Raw genomic sequence first — 15,849 nt, forward strand, 5'->3', positions numbered from 1 at the left:
CGGCAGAATAAAGTACTTGCCTGACTAACTGAAGGTCGTGGGTTCGTGTGATCGTTGTTAAGTTGTCAATATCCGGGATATTGGTGATTATGATCATCTTTCCTTAACATTTGATAGATTTCCCTCCTTTAAAGGCACTGTTTTTTGGGTGGTGAAGATAAATATATGGGTTATTCACCCTTAATTCATTCATTATTGTAAGTAGTGATGGGTCGGTTCGATTCCTCGATTCTCGACCAAGAACCGGAATCGAAAACGAGTACTTGCCAAGGTGAAAAATCGATTCCGATTCCAGTAGTACTTCAAACAACAAAATATACGACCGCGTTTCCAACAGTCATTTGAATTTTCGCGCCACGTAATCATAATAACAAAACACATAACTTCTAGGGATGTGCGAGTACTCGAAAATTCAAGTCGATCGAGTAGTTGGTACTCGACTCGAGCGTTTCGAGTAGCATTACAAATGTCGAGTCGAGTAGTTAAGGTTACAGAGCTTTCCAGGCTAGTAGGTCCAGGAATCTGCCGACAGAAAGTGCTATCATGAAACTCAAGTAATAATGCAGTTTTTAAAGCCGATAAGTCATTCTAATGCCTTGGCCTTGTAGTTTTAGCTTGCTGTATACAAGCCGTGGGCGCCGAATACCTTTACGCCAGCCGCGGCGGCCGATCGTCTTCCTACCCGGCGTACACTGGTCCAAAATCGGAAAAAGCTGGAATAAAGTCCAAAATGACCTTTTTGGGGATAGAGACTTGAAACTTAGCGTAAATACTCATAAATCATTACCATATATATATGTATATGCCATTTTACATAAATACGAACCTTCAGTGAGATACAGAGGCCCAAACATGACCAATTTTTCAATGCCACGCGAGATATCGTTTTTCCTCAAAAAATCTTTGAATTTATCCAAGTGGTTTTGCGTTGGTATGAGTTTCATGGAATAAAAAACGCAATATTCCTTTGATCTGGTGCTTAGCCTATACCGCCTATACTTTCAATGACTTTTGCAGATTTTGGCTCTCATCTGTCTGGTTTTACGACGCAAAATGGCCGACCCGTTTTTCACGTGAAATTTGACATAAAGTAGACATTATCTTTCGTTTACGAAAAATATAACTCGGAAAATTTGAACCACAATATAAAGTACAGATTTATAAAGAGTACTAATTAGAAATCTTGGAAAAAAAAGTGTGCGACGAAGGAAATAAGTGCGATTTTTCAATCGCGCGTCAAGGCTGAGCTACACGCTGCGGAACTCTAACGCTAACTGAGGCCGATTTTTCAAGTTTTTTAAAGCATTAGTCTTGAAAATCGTCATGTAAAGCATTGGTAATCGTCTTCATTGACTTAAAACACTAAACTGAGGATGTTAAAAAGGATTATGTTTAGATCGACTAGAACATTTAGCGCACTATTGGAGTGAAAATACTAAGGATTGCATATTTTTCGGAACCATCCCACGCATAAGGAATATGCCTCGGATTTTGAAGTAAAGTGAAGAGATTAAGTCAGCAAGCTTAAGAGAGAGAAAAATGAACTGTTTCCGTGAAAGGCAACAACCGATACCCTTTTTCCCTTTCCACCTTCGCCGAGGTGAGTCGCGCGGAAGGGGGAGTTTTCACACCACAAGGCTCTTTTGGCCTTTTTTATTACTGCGTCCGTCCGATGTGATATTCATTTGTAGCGTTTAGTTTCTTTCTTGAACTTAAAAAAAGCAAGAGATTTTAAGGTTGATTAAATGATGTGAGAAGTATAGAATTTTTTGGCTCTACAAAACTAAAGTTTAGTTCTATAGTTCGTTCGCTTCGTCCACTTGAATTCCAAGAGGATTCAAGATCCAAAAAAATCGTTGATATAATTTTTAATAAAAATTGCAAAGTCTCCGAAATCTTGCAATTTTGGTAGGAAAGTACTTGCTCAATCACACAAGTGAGTAGCAAAAGGCAATTTTCTGCAGGCAGTAATACTGTAACATGGAGACGTCAAAACCTGCTGGCTGAGCATGTAGAATAATTGGTTTTTCTGCTTGAAAATTTGAAAGGGAAAATATTTCACGATTCATATACTTACGTAGTATGTAATCTTTATTACAGCTATGAAAATGTCTGTACTCAGGGCTCTCCCTTGTAGTTTGGATACATAGATATGGTCGACATTATGAGTGTCTATCGTGTAACACCACTTTTCAGGTATGTTCTGTCTTGAAATTTAGCTATTATATTTTAATTACATAGTGATGATATGAAAGATGCTTTTGTCAACTCTCTTTCACAGAGTAATATTTTTTAAAGTGGTTTTCTTGTTGCCTGGAATTAAGTGATATTTTTCTTGGAGCCTTTGGCATCAGAATCGATGGAATCGGTATCGGTAGAATCGGAATCGAAATGTCAGAATCGGAATCGGGATTGGAATCGATAAAATTTTGGAATCGACCCATCACTAATTGTAAGAAAGCTCAAATTTACATATAGCATGGAATGAAGTTTTGTGTTTCAAGAGGCAGGTGTAAAACTGTGATTGAATGTGGATATCATTATATTAATTATATCTGTTGTCACTTGTAAGAAGTAGCATAGAATACTTAAGAATTTGGTGGATTTTGCCTGCCGGAATATAAACCTCATTTTACAGATCTAAGTACATATTGGATCAACTCGTAAGATATATCATAGAAAACTTAAGCATTTGGTGGAATATGCCATCAGAAATTTTAACTTCATTTTACAGATCTATTGGCAGCTTGGATCAAACAGTAATTAATATTCAGTATGTGTTTTTTTTACGCTTAAATACCGAAAAATGCACTGGTTAGAGCCTGAATTGAATATTTTGCTTTGTTATGGAATTCCAATAAAAAACTCTTCTTAAAATAATTGGAAACAATTCTTAAGCTCCTCCTAAAGGTCATGCTCTAAATAAAAAAAGTGTATCAAAATTTCAAAAGTATTACCTCATTCTCTAATCCATTGAATTTTTATGGTCTCATGATTTTGATCAAAAAAAAGAAATGACATTGGGCATAATTATTTATATGAAATTACAAATAATGGAAAGGATGGTAAAATTATTGCAGAGGTTGAACTAAATGTTCCTAACTTTGAAGTGGGAGAGACAAGAATCTCATGATTACATGCATTTGGTCAGCTTGAGTGGTCTTAGGTGAAAAGGGAAGTTTTATTATTATCATTCAACACATTCAGTGCAGAGGACGTCAATTGACTTGCTCTGCTAGAGGGCTGGAAGCCCTTTCTCCATACATAACTAATATCCACTTCTGAGTCTTCCGATTGTGTGTATGGCCTTCAACAGGCTTCCCTCTTTCGAATCGTGTGCTCCGTTTGTAAAAAGCAGTATTTGAATGGAATTTATGTTGCAGAAACCTCCTGCTATTTTTCTGCCTTAATATATCGGCCAATTTCGATGACTTAAATGAAAATCAGGCTCGCATTGAATGTGTTAAAGAGGGTCTTAGTACAATTATTTTGCCTTTATTTAGTGACACCTAGCATTCTATTCTAGTTTCATGTGAAAGGGGAGAACGAAGACCCTCTCAGTGAAGGAAAGTATCCAGCGATGTACACACCAGATCCACCGGAAATATCAAGGGATGTCACAGATCCATTGGCAACTGATGAATTGGTGAGTGTACTCTTGCATGGGTCAGTGAAGTTGCGCTATCATACAAATTCACTCCATGGTTGAATATTCACAATGCCACTCAGCAGGAAAACAACATTTTCCCTGAGTTGATGATAGTTGAATCATAGAGTACAGAGGTGTCATTTGTGACTGCACCCTTCAAAATGAACTATGCATTGTAATGAAAAGAATAGGTGTGTTCTGCCATTCAACTTTGCTCATTGCTGGTGCGATCCAATGAATGCCACATTCACTCCAAGATACTTTGGACAGAAGTGTTGCGGAGCAGCACGCAGTGGCTATGTTTGCGACAAGAATTTCTTTTCAGATGGGTCAAGAGCAAAGTCAAAATGTAGGATGAATGAGGGGGGCTTAACACATTAGGAGATGGTTTTGATTGCAAATTGAGGCTATAATTATCATTGAATATTAATGATTATGGTCGAATATCTTAAAATGAGATTTTTCCAATATCCTGGTTCCACAAAGTAAAGCAACAAACTTAAGACTGAATTTGTCACACCTACCTCACATACCATGAATGTTGATGAAACTCATTACCCTGGACAGTAAAAAGTATTTAATTGCTTTAAAAAATGTTGAAGTTGGCACTTTTTTCTGGTTTTCCAACAATGGGAGCATATATATATCCCAACCAATTGAAGTTTCAGCTTCTTTGATAATATTTCCAGAAATTAAGAATAAATTGATCTCTTACAAGAAACTTCCAACATGGTAGTGCAAAAATTATAAACCAGTGAAAACTGACTTTTTTCCCTGGGATCAAAGAAATAGGCTATTTTTAGAATTTTATTCAATGGCCATTGTGAAATCATGACATAGAATTATGAAAATGAGTATTATTTTTATTTGCCAAAGTTGATGTTAATAAAACAAAGTATAACCCGAAATGCACTATATCTCTGGCTAAATTCTCTGATATTGAATGTATATGTTTTCTGTAAATATGCGTTAATGCATGGGTACTGAAATCATATGCCAGGTACTCCCTACAGATAAGTCATCATTACAAATAAGATGGTATGAGGAGGTAGACATCTCCAGAATATTGCTCTGAGGATCATTTTTGGCTTTTCATAAATTTTGAAGTGCAAAAAAGAGGCGTTATGAGTATGGCAAAGATAACCAAATGGAAAACATGCAAACCAATTTTTAAGCAGTTAAATTTCCTTACCATTACTTCCTTGAGACAGTTTGTAGAGTAGACTGTAGATTTAGACAAACACTTTACATAAAAATCAACCTCTAATTTTATTTCTGTCACTAACTCAACGAGGTGTTTCCTCATTTCTCTAACTCTCTCATTATTTGTGCACTTATTATATGTGGATTCTTGTGCAGCCTTTGACCTCTACTCCTTTCCAAGGAGAAGGGTTGGAATGTATGGCTGAAAGCACTGGAGCCATCGTGACAGACTTTGACTGGAAGCTAGTTGGAGTTAAGGAAGAGCCATCCCTAGAGGAGAAAGATGCTGCCAAGGTATGCAAGAATTTCGCCTAATATAATGAAATTTAGGCGTATGTGATACTTACAAGGAGACATGGTGACTGATGTTCATGACTTGAATGCTAATCAGAGGTGATAAATTTTAATGTAGTAAACCGTAATGCACAAACTGTAGGAACGTTTTCTCTTTGGATTTTTTGCACAATTTGTGCTTTGTGGGTGACTCCTGCTACAGTTATTGCCGTGGCTAATGCCGGTGTACTTAAAAGTAGTCAAGACCGAACGCCTCTATGTGTTCAAAGTTCAGACTTTGCTCTCCGGCTGTGGTGCCATGTGCACGACTTGGAGTGCTTTTGGCATCATATGCTCAGCATTCCAGCATCACCTTGTGCAGTATAGTCCACAAATATCCAGAGGGGACGGCTTGGAATGTTCACTGGCTAAAAACACTCGGGTGGAAATCGAGGGATTGGAGCTCGAATCCAGGTGTAGGTGAATGACTTTTTCCCTCTGTGGATTTTTTCACGCAATAGGGTGGTTTCCTATTATTATTTTATTGCCTAAATCGAAAGATTATTACTCGTGGAGTACGTATTTCACGCTTTTAGATTTTTAAATGACAGTATCTATTTTTCGCGATTAAATGAAAAGTGAAAATTTTCAAGTGCATGAAAACGCAGCGCATAAGTATGAATGCCGGGAACTCTGTCCGTGCGTTGTATTTCTGGTTCCCCCTCCCGCCCGGTGAGGTGACCTTGAGGCGAGGCTTAGCGCTGATACGTCGCAGGATGCTAGCAGGTAGCTGAGTACCCTTCTTGCAGGTAGCGCTTTGCACAATTAAGGATTATTAATGCCTCATCAAACGAAGAAAACTTTCCGACCCTATCCAGTTTTAATAAGTGATTATTAAGTTATGTTTTCCTGAGCTCTGTGCCTCATGCATGCATTGGTAACCTCAGACGATGTATAACTCCTATCTTCTCCTATAGAAACTAGGTCCCTATGAAGTCACGTGGAGTGGCATCGCATGGACGCCAATCTGGTCCTTTTCAAATGAGAATAAAAATTAACCATTGCCATTCGTCTAAACCGGCATTTCTAAAACGAAATAATTTGTATATTGTGAATACACTAATGGTGGGTAACAAATCGCAATTATTTCCTTTTGTTTTCTTTGATGAAGGAAACTACCCTATTTACAACTTTCATTCAGTTGAGAGCCAATTGTGGTGTTACAATCACTGTTAGAGGCTATGCATTGTGATTGGCTGAAAGAAAATACTAGCAACGGAAAAAGAGATGGGATTTCCATCCCTCAAGCTGTTGAGATAATTATCTGTAAGAAATAATAAATAATGGAAATAGCAGTTAAATACTACTGGAGTTGAACTGCAAGCAAGGAGTCATAAAAAACTTATGAGTACATACATACTTTTGGCTAGCTGAAGTGGTCTCAGCTAGTAGAGGAGGTTTTATTATAATTTTATAGAGGTTATTTTTATTGTTTGACCCATATTTAGTGACACTCAGCATTCTCTTATAGTGTCATGTGAAAGAGGAGAACAGAGACCATCTTATGGAAGAGAGTTATCCCATGCTGCACGTACGAAACGTTGCCAGAATTTCGACTGATGTCATGGATCCATTGGCAACGGATGACGTGGTGAGTGTACTTTTGCATTGTTTAGCTCAGTTATGCGATGACACAAATCCATTCTCGGGTGGAACATCCCCAGCACCACTCAGCAGAAGGGCAAGACATTTTTCCTCCCTTGACCTAACAGGAGCAGAAATGCTGTGTTTTTCATGAACGAATCATTTAAAATAAATGAATCATTGCGACAAATATGTAATTAGGTGTATTTTACTATACTGGTAGCTTATCTTACTGTTATTTTTAGGTTTGAAACTATTTCATTGATTTTCATCAATTTTTATTAGAAAATCACAAGGAATTTTTATAATTAAGTGAGCATGGGCCATGAGTGGCGGAGATACCAGGAATTGACCCACTGGATGTAGCAAATCATCCACTTTCAGGGCCACCAGATCACACCAGGGTAGTATAAGTCTTTGGCTCAATGTAGGCAGACTCAGGCTGTGCTTCCTCCAAACAGCTCTCCTCACCCATATCCTTCTCCTCATGCTCTTCTTCTTACTCTGGTGACGAAGTCATCTGTGGGTTGAAATACGCCATTCGATGCATTATAAGGTGTCCCTCAACAGAAGTCATATGATCAGTCTCAACATCTCCTTCAACTGAGCGGCAAGCATTGAAAGTTTTATCCTAGTCGCGACATGTACCATTAATCACATAATACTTCTGGGGAAACTGAGGATCAATGTCACCCCTAAATCCCTCAGATGCCAATGTGCACTGCATCTCAGCTGCTTGTATTTTCTCCATTCCATTACAGCCATGAAAAGGGGCCAAGCAATTGAAATGGACTACTCTTGGCTTCCCTCTTGGAGGTTTCTTGATCGTGTACACCACATCATTGATCCTGGTCCAGTTTCTGATCCTGATTCAGCTAATCCAGATCCTGATCCTGATTCAGCTAATCCAGTACCCACAAATCCTTTTTGGGTTGTAGGGCCACACCAAATCTTCATCCTGGTAGCCACCCTGGTCAGTCTTGATATCATACCTCTCCTTCATTTTGCCACTTGCTTCCTCAAGATTTGAATGCACTCTTTGATGGGTTTCATCCATACTCTTCCTGAGCTTTGTGATGTAGTCTTCTATCTCAACATCCTCCCCAGGCCTACACCCAAATTGGAGATCACAAGGCAAACGCAGATCTCTCCCAAAAATGATGCAAGCGGGTGTCTCTTTGGTTGTCTCATTGAGAGAACTTCGGTAGGCCATAAGGAAGAAATGGAGATGCAGGTCCCAATCATGTTGATTGTCTGGAACCATTTTCGTCAGGTATCTACCTAGGGTTCGGTTCATACGCTCAACCATGCAATCAGACTGTGGCTGAAGTGGTGTTGTCCTGGTTTTCCTAATGCCCATCAACTCACACACTCGGGTGAATACTTCTAACTCAAAATTTCTTCCCTGATCAGAGTGAAGCTCTAATGGGACCCCAAAGCGACTGAAGAATTGTTTCACAAACACATCGGACACTGTAGTAGCCTCTTGATTTGGAAAGGCATATGCTTCAACCCACTTACTGAAAGGGTCCATGGCTACAAGGATATATTTGTTCCCATCCTTTGTCAGAGGAAAAGGTCCAGCTATATCAATAGCCACATGCTCAAAAGGTGCCCTTACATTGTAGGTCCTCATTGGTGCTCTTCTCTTTTTCAGTGGACCATTTGCCGCTGAACACACTGTACACTTCCTACACCATTCTCTGACGTCCTTCTTCAAATTAAGCCAGTAGAATCTCTCCCAGACTTTTTCTAGTGTCTTGTGTAGACCAAGATGTCCTCCAGAAGCACCATCGTGCAGACTCCTCAAAACCTCAGATATGGGGTTTTGTTGAACAATAACCTGATGCCTCTTTATGCCTCCAGTTGAAATTTTAATCACCCTTTTCAGCACACCAGCATCTTCCACAATCGAGTTCCGCTGAGCCCAGTATGTCTTAACACATGGTGAGAGAGGAGCCACTTCCTGCCAAGCTGGTCTTCCTTCACGAGAAAATTTCCATCTCCAGAGATATTTGAGGTTAGGATCTTCCTCCTGGTGTTCCCGAAGTGTGTCACTTTCCCAAAGATCAGCAACGACAGTAGTTCTTCTCAAGGTGCCTTCCTTGTTGTCATGATGTGAGCAAAAGGATGCTACTTTTTTATTGTTTTCGGGGTCTTCTTGTCGCGGGTAGACAGCTGCCCCTCCCTATCAACCCTCTTTAGTTTACCTGCACCTTATCAACTGATTTCGCAGTGCACTTATTCCTTTTGTGCCCAACCTCACCACAAGCCCAGCATCGAATTTTCCTCTTCTTATTTTTTTAAATTTCCAACATCTTCAATATCTCTTGAATACTACAAGCTCCAATGGCGTCAGCTTCCATAGCTCGCACTTGGAAATGTCCTGTCACTGATTGCCCAGACGATTGAGAAACTCCAATGGATTTGGTCACCTTTCCTTGATTAGTGGAAATTCCGGCCCCACACTCAAGCCGCCTTAGTCGATCCCCAATTGCTTTCATATCATCTTTGATTTTATTCAATTCTTCATTCTTAACATCTCCAAGTCCTGCAATTTGTTTGTCCAAAGAGTCTTGCAATACATTCATATCCCCTTGGAGAGCTGAAATACTTTCATGAACTTTCTCCTGCCAATTTTTCAAGGAAGTGAGCAACTGGCTTATGTCTGCTGTCTCGAACAGAAAACTTAAAGGGTCCTTTCCTTCCTCCAATAAGGCTTATCTAAGTTGGTCTTGTAACGCAGACATCTTGCCCGAAGTATCCAAATCGCGTTCCTCCAACTTGCGTTTTAGGTCGGCCACTTTTAATTGACTGAGTGTAATTTTTCCAGCCATTTCAATTTAATCAAAAAAAAATATCCCACTTGTGACACCAATTGTTATGGGTTTTCAACTAAATAAGCTGGTTACACTTGCAAATAACGCCAAACTTTAATTAAAACACTTTAAAACAGCACGATATAATATCACAACCATTTACTTCCATCACAGGAATCAATCCATGTCCATAAACAACTCGTTACCGAGCGATCCCACAGCGCACCCAGGCGCCACTACACTATATTCATTGCTAAAGTTATCTATGTCAGTTGTTTATAAAAAATTTAAGTGCTTGCTTACTTAAATTACCTGCTCATTCAGATAATTTTTTGGTAAATGTAATTTTGTGTACATAATTTTGGTGCTAACAAAGATGGAAGTATGGTTTTTATTTATTTCACGGTGAAAGTGGGACATTCCTATAGGTATGATATTTCTAATAGATTCTTTTGTTGTGAAGTACTATTTTCTATGTACATATTGAGTAATTTGTCCCATATAAGAGTCCTCATTATAGTGGGAGTGGAAATTAACCTCTTCCGTTCGCAGGGCGCGATTTCACGGCCTGAATTTTCTGATGCTAAGGAAGGAAGGCCGGATTTGCACGGCTTGAATTTTTTGAAGCAAAAGGGAAAAAGCCATGTTTTCACGGTTTGGCGGTCAAGCATGCCAAGTGGGTCCCAACCACCATTAGGGTCCCTCGGTGCGAGAGGTTTGACCCTTTCCTATTGTCCGTGTGGAGATTACCTCTTCCCATTCTGGCTCTCAGTGTCCCACTCAAGGAAGGTACTCGTGGTCACTTATTTGTTTATAAGTTAAAATAACTGAAAACGTTCATGTTGCATTTATTGAAAATCAATGCGAGGAATTACATTCTGTATGTTCTGCTGATTGGTTCCAAATTTTAAATGGAATTCTAGCGTCCATTGTAACGGAGTTGATCATCACCTAGAACAATTTTTGGAGACGCTAAGATTAGATGTTTTATTGTTATTTTTATAACTTACTAGCAAGTTTAACCCTGCAGCACTCGCCCGGTATGCTGAATCACGAATACACGCGCGGGATACAGCTGTAGCCCAATGCATTTTCTTTTTAATTACCTCACATGCAACATTTTTTATCTCAAGTTATTTTTTTACGTTCATTGTAACATTACTTAAGGTGAAAAATTAATAATTACTATATTTTTTCCATTTGACATGTTGAAAAACATTGAATAATAGAACGATTTTGAGACATTTTCAGCTTTTAAAATTTACCTAACTTTGGTTGTGTAAAACTAATTTTTTTCCAAGATATGAATCATAAAAACCATATTTACAATGAACAAAATTTATTGCTGGATACATAGAGTATTATATGTTAACAATAAATTCCATATTTATACCTAACTAGCTGACCCGGCGAACTTCGTATCGCCTAACTATCAATGAACTTAAAGTTTACTTACACCATTTATAAATCAAGAGCGGCTGTATCGTTTTTAATCATGTTTAATTTATTATAATGAAATAAGGATACAAATTCAATAAAACTACGTAAATGAGTACCAAAATTGCTTGTCAGAAGGACATTTTCTTTATTGAATCTATATAGGGTGGATCGGAGCACGTCTACGCGGATATTTTTCAGCAAATTTTCTTACGTTTTAGCTTAAGAAATTTTGGGCATTGTGGTTTAATAAAGCAGTTCATGAAATAAAAATTATACGCATTCAGTTGTTGGCTATTTGCGTTATTAGCTGTAAAAAAATGTTTTTAGGTCCAAGTCTGTTGCATACACTTGGCCCATTCAGGGGGGAGGTTGACACAACCCCAGACCGACGCTTGACTGATGCTCAAAATCGTGCAAGAAGAGCCCCTATGAGGTAGCATTCGCATTAAATGACTTAAGGCGCGCCAGTTTTAGTATCTCTGTTTGAAAAAAATGCACTGCGTAAACGTACTGCATGCGTAAACGCACCACGGTGAGCTCTACACATTCGGGTTTAATTTCTTGCGTCAAGCACCTTCTGATAAACAACAGTTTTTGTTTTGTTATCAGGCGCAAGATGAAGCGGATGAAGCTAAATAAATATAGCGAAGCAAAGCAGTGACGCAGCGAGGGGAGGTTTTGGGGGATAAACCCCCCCCCCCCAAGAGCTTAGAGAATTTTTTCATGAAAGATTTTGTTATTAATATTAGGGGGACGGATGACTAACAAACAAAACATATTTAACTATTCACACAGCCGCAAAACCCACTATTTTGAACCATTTATCTTAAAAAATGTCTGGGGGAAGTGCCCCCACACTTCCCGCTTACCTTAGCGAGTTTTCTATACCCTACAGACCCGTGGTATTAGCTGCGCCCAAAACCCCCTATCCTAGCTACGCACTTGAAGCGGAGGAAGAAATATAGAGGATGGTTTATCGACTCGTGAACATAGCACGTTAAATTGACCATGAGAAAATCATGGGTTTTCCTTAGCACATGAGCACAAACAACACAAAAACTGAAAGACTGACCATGCGATTTTTTAATCGTTATCACGAATGCAACACGAATTGGAAATTGAATACGTTTAATCTCAAAAGGGCATATGAGTTGAGATAATGGAATCTACGGAATAAGGACTTCCTCACCTTTGAATTTTCCTTTGAGTGAAGTTGCGTGAATCACATTCATTACCAATTTTTTTAATCACCAAACACGTTCCGTTGGATAGCTTTGGTTGGTTTAGGCTTCGAAAGATCATGAACACAGAAACTACATTTTTCTGTAAATCGTGCCTTGGTAAGCTAGGTATGTCCAAGGACTTAAAATATTCAGATAGGTAGTTGGTGATTTCGTCTTCGTTTGTTACACATTTAAAAGATTCGAATTCATGCAGAGTACGAACTATTTGAATTTACCTCGTTTTAGTCATCCACATCTTCGTTCTTGCTCGCTAAATCAACCATCTTTGATTCTTTTGGTGATCAATCATATTCTGGAACTCTTTGTTGATGAGATCACTGAAACTAATTTGCAATTATTCCAAGGAAATGAGTTAAAACTACTCGATTCCTCAACAGGAACACGGACATTACCGTTTGTCAACAATTGCTTGGAGATTTGTTTACAAACACGGTAGTGAAGTGTCAACTCGAGCTTGGCCACGGGGGCTTACAATTAGCTCGAATTAAATTTTTTAAACGTAATTTCAATTTAATTAATATTTTGAATATATTTAGTAATTAAAATGTTATATTGTTACTAAATTCAGTTATTTAAGTGGTAAAAACAAAACAAATATTTAATTTGTAGTTTTGACCGACTTATCAATTGTTGTGTTACTATTACTCCTAAAAGCATGTCCATAGGAAAGAGATGAATTTTTTTTGTGAAATTATCCTTTTTTAATAGCCTATATGTTAACCCCGCCTGAGACGAATCCAAAGAACCAAATCTCATTGAAATCGGTGCAGCCGTTCTCGAGTTATAAGTGTTCTAACTAACACGATTTTCGACTTTCTTTTATATATATAGATAACTATTAAAAATGAAAACATTGCGCAATTTGCATGAAAATGAAACTTGAATTATTGATGTTTGTTAGAGAAGAAAAAATATTTAAAAAGTGTTATGTATTATCTTATTTTACTGACGGTCTAGGCAAAGACGGCATACAATGTTGGAATGTTCTGGACACACCTTGTGGCCACACAAGTCGCAGCACTTCCGGGTAGATCGGTCACGAGCCCGGCCGCACAGGTAGCACCGGCCCACTCTGTCATCTTTTGGAACTGGTTGAGGTCGAGGTTCTTCTATCCCCAGGATTCTTCGTGCTCTTGCTTTCATATCATTAGGAAGAACTGGGGATTCTAGACGTTTTCTTATCTGGGGATGGATGAGATCCCATGCAAGGCTCTCAAGGAATTTTCTTCTCCTTGTGATTTGATCTTGATTGTTGAACGCATAAACACGTGAAGCATTTATCCCAGATATATTTACATGATCAAAAAAGAGAACCATTGGCCAGCGTTTAGTGTTTCTTGAGATATCGTATTTGCTACACATCTGATCAACTGAATCGACTCCAACTTTTGTTTTCTTATAAAAAGAAACAATCTCTGGTTTACGAGACGCACCGGTTGCTGGATCTATTTGCTGGTCATAATGCATTGTACTTAGTAAATTAACAGCCTTGTTTTTCTTTGGACAGTATGACACAAGAGTCTTTTCTTTATGATGTGCGAACAGGGATGAGTACACCTCACGGACCTTACTCGCTCTTAACTCCTTGGGTATACCTACTCTGTTAGCTCTCAATGTTCCAACTAGGGTCAACTTCTTTTCGGCGAAAAATTTGTCTGCCAGAGCGATTGAGGTGAACCAATTATCAGTAGTTACGTTGCGGTTGGTTCCTGCAATTGGCTCACACATTCTAGTTGTAACGTCATCTGCTGATGGCGAAACTTTGAAGGGACCTTCAGGTTGTTTTCCCGCGTACACTTCCTAATGTACCGTGTACATCGTTTTTGCACAGACTAGTGAATATACCTTTATCCCATATTTTCCAGGCTTGCTAGGAATGTACATTTTAAAAGGACATCTGCCACGAAACTTTACTAATTGTTCATCCACAGTGCAAAACTCACTTGGCGTGTAATTCCTTTGGAAATTGTTCACGACCATTTCAAAAAATTCTCTCATGGCAGCTAGGCGATCAATTTCTCCTCTTGCATTGCGGTCGCGTATGTCATCAAACCTTAAACACCTCATCAAAAATGAAATCGGTTTCGACTCATAGCCAAATAACATGACTCAACCCCACTACCATGAAAGTTATCCCATATTCCTTTAGAATTCTTTCTGGAACCACCTAAACAACCTGTTAGAAGCAAAATCCCAATCAGAGCACAAATTTCAGTTTCATTAGTTTCTCGTGCGTCTCGCTCACGTGCAAAATTTTCTGTTAGAGTAGAAATCTAAATATTTGTGCTACAAACAATTAATCGAATTATTTGATCATAAAAAAAATATCAAAGCATTCACGCTCAGATTTGGCATTCCGAGCTGCGGCTTTGGGCCCAAGTAAACGTAAAACAATATTGCTAGCTCTTGTACGAACGTTAGGGACAGAATGAGGGGTCTTTTTCCTCTTTATCACATTTTTATCCTTATCTTTGGAAAAATACAAGCTACCTAGAGGCGTATCATCTTCATCTTCAGTGTCTACCTCTTGGTTAGTCAGTGGTTCCAAAGCCTCCTCATCCTCTAAATGTATCTCTTCTTCACTGAAATCACTCTCCCCATCATCACTGTCATTTGATATATCATCTGGCTCATCATCACTGTCAATGTTGTTCAAAGCAGCTACAATGTCTTCATTGCACAAACGAACACGCTTTGGGTCACTCATAGCACCAACACTCGCGCGGGCTACACTTGTAGCCCAGGCAACTTTGATCGCGAATACCCCACTGAATACTGCACTTCGTGACGTGCTAATGCACACTGAGCGTGTGAGAGGGCCTAACTCGAAGGTACTGAGACTCCTCCCCACCCCTGACAACACATGGCGAAAAAACAAAGTAAACAAAATGTCTGGGCTACAACTGTATCCCGCGCGAGTGCCGCAGGGTTAAGGGACGATATTGTAATGATTTACATCTAAAAATATACGTTACTCTGTTAGCTACATTCTAAGTGTTCATTTGGGATGAAATTCGATAGAATATCCGATTTAACTTCTATGAAAAAAAAGCCCTCGTAATGTAATAAAATATTATTCTCTCAGTTCTTTGTCGTGAGCCAAAATTACAGCGGCTATTTTTAATAACCTCTTGCCAACCTTTGAATACAAAGGTATTATAAACGAATTTCGCTATAAGTACTGATTAATGCATATCCTAAAAATTCGAAAATTTAACGTAACTATAGGGAATGTTTTACGTAGACATTCGTTCGGTGTCTTCTCTTACTGAAATATGTACGTGGAAGATGATAACCTCACGCTTCTCGGAAAAGCTCATTTGGCTATGATATAGTGCCGTTTTGCTGAAAACCCTGCTCTCCTTTTTTGGTCTTAAATATTCAAATTTACCTTGAATGCCGGAGGGTGTCATTATGACACCGAGTATATTTTATGATTTCTTCGTTCGGTTTAGGTGTTTCATGGGATGCAGTTTGATTATTACTTGCCAAATTAGTATTTTAAAATAATATATTACCTTCACGATTGTTTATGTTTTACATAATTTCAATAAATAACAGCTGTTATCATTTTTTT

The 15,849-nt window shown here is 38.6% G+C and overlaps 1 protein-coding gene across 1 annotated transcript in view; it reads left to right on the plus strand.

Annotated features, from left to right (window-relative positions):
• Positions 1-15,849, plus strand: part of LOC124172456 — a 29,314-nt gene that overhangs the window by 8,142 nt on the left and 5,323 nt on the right. Inside the window, exons 5-7 of the mRNA XM_046551897.1 lie at positions 3,527-3,646; positions 5,009-5,146; positions 6,657-6,776. Of these exons, the coding sequence (XP_046407853.1) occupies positions 3,527-3,646; positions 5,009-5,146; positions 6,657-6,776 (378 nt within the window). The remainder of the gene's footprint in view (positions 1-3,526; positions 3,647-5,008; positions 5,147-6,656; positions 6,777-15,849) is intronic.

The sequence above is a fragment of the Ischnura elegans genome (genome assembly GCF_921293095.1).
Source record: "Ischnura elegans chromosome 13 unlocalized genomic scaffold, ioIscEleg1.1 SUPER_13_unloc_1, whole genome shotgun sequence".
Classification (NCBI taxonomy): Eukaryota; Metazoa; Arthropoda; class Insecta; order Odonata; family Coenagrionidae; genus Ischnura; species Ischnura elegans.